This window comes from Heptranchias perlo, chromosome 20 (assembly GCF_035084215.1).
Source record: "Heptranchias perlo isolate sHepPer1 chromosome 20, sHepPer1.hap1, whole genome shotgun sequence".
In the NCBI taxonomy this organism is placed as follows: Eukaryota; Metazoa; Chordata; class Chondrichthyes; order Hexanchiformes; family Hexanchidae; genus Heptranchias; species Heptranchias perlo.
In genome coordinates this window covers 37,987,986-37,994,254 of record NC_090344.1, presented here as the reverse complement: position 1 = coordinate 37,994,254, position 6,269 = coordinate 37,987,986, and the positions used below count along the sequence as shown (strand labels likewise).

The 6,269-nt window shown below is 47.9% G+C and overlaps 1 protein-coding gene across 1 annotated transcript; it reads right to left on the bottom strand.

The window, feature by feature from the left end:
• Positions 1–409: 409 nt before the first annotated feature.
• Positions 410–5,272, bottom strand: neflb (neurofilament light chain b). Its single transcript, XM_068001606.1, has 4 exons — positions 4,220–5,272; positions 3,718–3,842; positions 2,040–2,302; positions 410–1,021 (listed from the first exon to the last, which is right to left on the bottom strand). Exons 1-4 carry the CDS (start codon positions 5,270–5,272, stop codon positions 831–833), a joined length of 1,632 nt encoding a protein of 543 aa, XP_067857707.1. The 3' UTR covers positions 410–830.
• Positions 5,273–6,269: the final 997 nt, after the last annotated feature.

The window sequence follows — 6,269 nt, the reverse complement described above, 5'->3', positions numbered from 1 at the left end:
ATCCAACTGAAATTGTAATAAAGAAACAGGCCTCTTGGCCCAACCAGTTTATGTTGGTGTTTATCCTCTAGTCTTAATCCCATGTGCCTGCTCCTGTATCCCTCTGTCCCGTTCCTTCAACCACTTGTCTAACCAATTTTGACATCTCTGCTTCAATCACTAGTGCTGCATTCTCGCAACCCTGTTTCAATGTTTAAAGTTTCTCATCTCACTTCAATCTCTAATTGATGTTTCTAGGTGATTGGCTTCCAGCAATTGATTGGCTAAAACAGCCATTCAGCCCCTCAAGCCTGTTCCACTTATTATGTCAGTGCTAATCTACCAAGATGACAGCCAAATGTCATGAGCCTTTCTGTTGTAGATGGGTTATTTTTTGTGTAGCTGCAGTGTGTTGCTGTGTTTGTGTAATGAACCAGACTTGCTATATTTGCTGAGTTGTTTATTGATTGCACCATCCATTGTGACTTGCCCTGCCACAAACTTGCACCATATTTTCCTGGGTTACTTTTCTAAATAATTGCACACTGATCCTTGTTTTACAATTGCTGCATAATGACAATGATATTGCTTTAGTATTTCTGAGGCATATGTCAGTCATATTCATTGCATGGCTTGCATTCCTCAAAAGTTAACCATGCTTACACATCATTAAGTTTACAATCCACACAAGCATTTCATTTTTTTCTTACATTATGTACTGAGTCAATCTTAACACATAAAGCATAAACTGTCATTGGATCATTTTTGCATTGCATCTTTGGCTCAGATTTGATGGATGGCTGGGGTTGGTTTGCCCATTTCTTCAACTCTACCTTTTAATCACTGGCTCCCTACTTGGTTTCCTCCTTGCCTGCGCTTTTCTCCTCAGCTTTGTCTTCACTTTCTTCTTGCTCATCGCTCCCCCCTTCAGCCTCCTCTTCCTTCTCTTCACTCTCCCCTTGGGCATGATCTTCCTCATCCCCTTCATCCTCCTTTTCTTCTGCCTCTTCACCATTTTCTGCTTCTCCTTCCTCCTCTTCACCTTCAAAAACACAAATCAATGTGAAATGTTAGTGTTCTGTTTAAATTAAAGCAATGTGTATTCAAGGCTTTCTTTCTAACACTAAATGCTGCACTTCAGACAGGCGAACTGAACTTAATGCCTACTTATAAGAATAAATATTGACATCCAAAGATAGCAGCTGTGACAAAATGGAAGATGCAAAGCTAAGGAATGCATACATTCAATTTATTCCACACTTAAATCCAGCTATCATGGCCCTTGTTTTCTCATGACAGATTTTCAGCACAATCCAAGTGATCTTGTTTCTTTGCAACAGCATTCTGCTGCAAGTAGTGAAGATCCTCTGGGCAATTGGAATGAGGGTGCAGGGAGAGTGACCATGTTGCTCAGCTTCATATTTGGAGCTGTGTCCTTGCCTGCTTGGAATGAGCAAAAGGGGAAAACTTGGAAGAGAGACAGTACCAGCTCCACAATCCATCAGCAGGAGATGCTGAGCATTGTGAAGTTAAGTCGCTCTTTGTTTCGTCTAAGCAGACAAAGCGAGACTTGCAATTCTACAGCATCTTTCACAAATTCAGTATGTCCCAAAGCACTTTACAGCCAATGAAATACTGTTGTAATGTAAAACCTGGCAGCCAATTTGCACACAGCAAGGTTGCACAAGCAGCATTGTGATAGTGACCAGATAATCTGTTTTTAGTCATGCTGGTTGAGGGATAAATGTTGACCAGGACACAAGGGAGAACTCCCCTGCTCTTTGAAAGAGTGTTGGATCTTTTACATCCATCTGAGGGGACAGAAGGGGGCCTTATTTTAATGTCTCATCCAAAAGACTGTACCTCTGACAGTGCAGCACTCCCTCAGTACTGTAATGGGAGTGTCAGCTTAGATCATGTGCTGAAGTTTCTGGAGTGGGACTTGAACCCTTCTTCTCCTGGCTCAGGCGAGAGTGGTGCCAACTGAACTATGGCTGACACCTAATTTTCAGTGATTGAAAAGTCCTGCCCTTAAACTACCACTGGAAGAAGCCTTTTACCTTCTGTCTCCTTGGTCTCATCTGGGGGTGCTGACTGCGCTGGCAAAACACAAGTTTGCTGCAGGACCTCCTCCTCGTCTTCCTCTGCCTGGCTGCCAAAATAGGAGCCGAAGACTGGTCTGCTGGATAGCATGTATGCGCTGCTTTGCAGGGAATAGTTAGACCTGCTGTAAATGGGGGCACTCTGAGTGTGAGTGTAGCCGCTGATCATACTGCCCACATTGGCATAGTTAATGCGGGTTTCCTCTCCTTCCAGCAGTTTCCTGTGGACAGAACAAACATTTCAAATGCTTCTCATTGTCATAAAAATTGGAGGAAAAGAATATTTGGCAACGTTCACTTTTTTTAATGCTCCATTAGCAAAAGTTTGAATTCAGTTGGAATCATGCAGCACAGATGCAAGCCGTTTCGCCTATTGTGCCTGTGCTGGCTCTTAGAAAGGGCTGTCCAACTCGCCTGCTTTTTCCCCATCGACCTGCAATTTTGTCCCCTTTTGAAAGTTACTTCTGCTTGCACCACTTTCAGGCAGTGCATTACAGATCATGACTTGCTGCATTTCAAAAATAAAATTCTCCATCTCGACCTGGTTTTTCCAATTATCTTAAATCGGTGTCCTTTGGTTAATGACTCTCCTGCCGGTGGGAACAGTTTTTCTCTCTCTACTCAATCAAAACACTTAATAACTTTGAAGACCCCTTATTAAATCTAATTTGACAAGTTATTCGAAGTATTGGGAGGGGGGGGGGGGAAAGCTATGTGCTGGGAGTTCCAGCTTGAGAAAGTCGTGCTGGAGGTAGCGATGCCGCTGTCTGAATTAAGTCTGGCAGCAGGCAACAGCCGAGTTCGTCTACTCTGCTGCTATTTGCCAGGAGAGGACTGTTCCTCAGTGCTAACACGAATTGAGAGCAATGTTTTGCTCCTCACGGCCACCCGGTTTTTACTGATTCGAGAGTGCAGGTCTTAGAATGTGTTTTTAAAAAAATCACTGCAGTAATTTTCAGATTTCCCAACGCATAAGGACGTTTTAAAGTAGCTCCACCCCTCCGCTATGTGCCACGCCCAAATGGTGCAAGGCAGCCTCCTGGGTGGGGACATTGCACCATTCGGCCCTCCAGAGTCAGTAGAGCGCATTCTGCTCAAAGATCTTCACTCTGCGCAGATTATTTGTGGCCCTGTTTGTGAAGCTCTTTTTTAAAAAAAAAGTAATCTTCGACCTTTTTGTGTCGAAATTATTTGAGGAGGGAGGAAGCTTGCAAGCGATGCTGGGAATCTAGACTCCATTTCCCTCCCTCCCCCCCCCCCCAAAAAAAAAACAGAGCCTGTGTTGGGACCACTGACAATATGGACACAGCCGAGAGGCCCCTCTGTACTAACTCGCACAAGGCAGTCAGTTCGCCAAAGGAAATCGGTGCACAGTGGTTCATAACAGGTTGGAGGGGCTGAATGGCCTACCCCTGTTCCTCACTGCCGATTTGTGTGTTAGTGTGCAACAACTGAAATAATATGCAAGCGAGTCAAGGAATAAAAGAAAACACACTTCCAATGACTGAGAAAAGCGATCTGGTTTCATTGTCCCAGTCTGAAAGCTTTCGCTTCACTCCAACCCCTTGCGTTCCCGTTCCAATGTAAAGTTGGCCTGTTTCAGCCGTCAGGTCACCTTGTGCTGATGGCCATTTACCTGTAAGCTGCGATCTCTATGTCCAGGGCCATTTTCACGTTCAGAAGGTCCTGGTATTCTTTCAGGTAGCGGCCCATCTCGTTCTTCGTGGTCCGGAGCTCGTTCTCCAGCTGGTTGATGGCATCCTGATTCAAGAAGTTGAACAATGGTCAGTGCGACCCCCCATCCACACGGATCCTTTCTCCCCAATTTCCTTCCGCTTATTTCCTGTCTGATTTCACTTATCGTCTTGCTCATTTTGTAATTGTCTTTTGATTTAGTAGCTATCTGTTTAATTCGTTCTGTTTGTGTATCTGCCTCCCTGTCTCTCCTTTATCTCTCGCTGAAGCCCTCCCTCTATTGCCTTGGCTTATATTTATCTCTGTGTCGCTGGTGGTCTCCCTCTTTCCTGGTCTCCTTTCTCTCCTTTTCGCTCTCTTGCTGTCGGCCTCCGTCTATTTCCATCTCCATCTCTCCCTCTCGCCCTTGCCCCTCCCGCCCGTCTCTCCCTCCCATTCCTTACCTGCAGTGCGTTGATCTCGCCACCTTGCTTCTCGTCCAGCTCCTGTAGTTGCCTCTCCAGAGCCTCGTTCATTCCCCTCACCCCGTCGATTTCCAGGGTCTTGGCTTTGACCTGGCGCCGGTACTCGACCACCTCGTCCCTGGCTTGCTTCGCCGCGTCGTTGTCCTTGGAGGCGTGCTCGGTCATTACGGCGAAGCGGCTCTTGTACCAGTCTTCGGCCGACTGCACGTTCTTGGCCGCCACCTTCTCGTACTGGCTCCTGATCTCCCGCAGGGCGGAGGAGAGGTCTGGCTTGGCCACATCCACGTCCACCGAGATGGAGACCTGGGCGTACTGGATCTGCGCCTGCAGCTCGGCGATCTCCTCCTCGTGGATCTTCTTGAGGAAGGCGATCTCGTCCATCAGGCTGTCAATTCTCTTCTCCACCTCGACCCTGGCCAAGGCGGCATCGTCGGAGCCCTTTCTCACTTCCATCAGCCTGCCTTCGGCGTCCTCCCGGTTGAGCACCTCTTCCTCGTAGCGGGCCTGCAGGTTCTTCAGGGTGTCCTCCAGGTGGTCCCTCTCGTTCTGGGCTGCCTGCCTTTCGTGCTTGGCGTCGTCCAGGGCCACCCTGAGATCCCTCAGCTCCTGCTCGTAGATGCCCTTGAGCCTGGAGGGGCCCCCGTGCTTCTGGCGGAGCAGGGAGAGCTCTGCCTCCAGCACCCTGTTCTGTTGTTCCAACTCGTGGACCTTCTCGATGAAGTTGGCGAAGCGGTCATTGAGGTCTTGGAGCTGGGCTTTCTCCTGGGTCCTCACCGCCTTGAACTCGCTGGTCACGGCGCTGGCCTGGCTCAGGTCGAAGGTGTCCAGCGAGGACATCAAGGAGGACGAGACGCTGTGGGCTTTCCTCACCGAGAAAGACGGCGACGTGTAGGTGCTGTAGGCCGGCTTCAGGCTTCCTCCATAGTTGCTCCTGAAATGCTGGACAGTTCCGTAGGTCCTGGGCGCCGGGCTGTCCCCATAACGCTGCCTCCTGTGTGGGTGGAAGAAGGATTCGTAGCTTGCGGTGCTCATGATGGCTGTATGCTGAACCTGGTCCGCAGAGCCCTATTTATACCAGACCGAGTCCAGAAAAAAAACTGACGCAGCCCCTTTTTCCATTGACGGAAAGATCAATGCTGCTGAAATCTGGCCACCCCCACTTGCAGGAAGCTGACTCTGGTGTGGAATAACGCAGAGGAAACAGCATTGGCAACAAGCCCAATGCAAATTCAGTCTTAGTAACTGCAAGTTACTATTTGCAGCTCAGTGAAATTTTAAACATCTCGTTGCTTGTTAGGTTTTTTTAAAATAGGCCACCAGCTCACCGAATTCCTGTTCTCGCCTATTTTTCATTGCAAAATAAAATTAGACATGATTTGTCCAGCTGTTCGCGCAGCTTCGCTTCTATTGTTTGCTCTGCAGTGTTTTAACTTCACCTGAGGTGAGGTGAGGGGACCCCCCCCGCCGGCCCCCAGTCAAATATTGGTACCCTCCGCCCCTCAAATATTAGCACCACTAGAAACTGAAGACTCTTGGTTGCCGTGGTATAAGGCTGAGGAATCTTCTAATTGAGGTGTTTAAAATGATAAAGGGATTCGATGGGGTTGGTATGGAGAAACCATTTTTTTCTTGGGGGGGGGGGGGGGGGAAGGGAGAAGAAGATTGTGGAGAACAAGGAAGCACAATCTTCGGCCTTTCAGGAGGGAAATCTGTAAGCACTTTCTCCTCTCAAAGGGTGGTGGAAATGTGGAACTTCACCAGTATATGGTTGCTGGGTCAATTGGAGGTTTCAAGACTGAGATGGCTAGATTTTTGTTAATGGTAACAAGGGATTTGGAGCAAAGCCAGGTAAATGGGGTACTGATCAGCCATGATCTGATTGAATGGTGGAACAGAATCGTGGGGCTGAATGGCCTACTAAAATTGCAGACAGGCTCCTGTTCCTAATAAGGAGGGAATCTGACCCGGTTATTTTGAAGTTAATCTGTAGTAGCTGCATGAGACCTGTAAGAAATTTGGGTATCTGAAT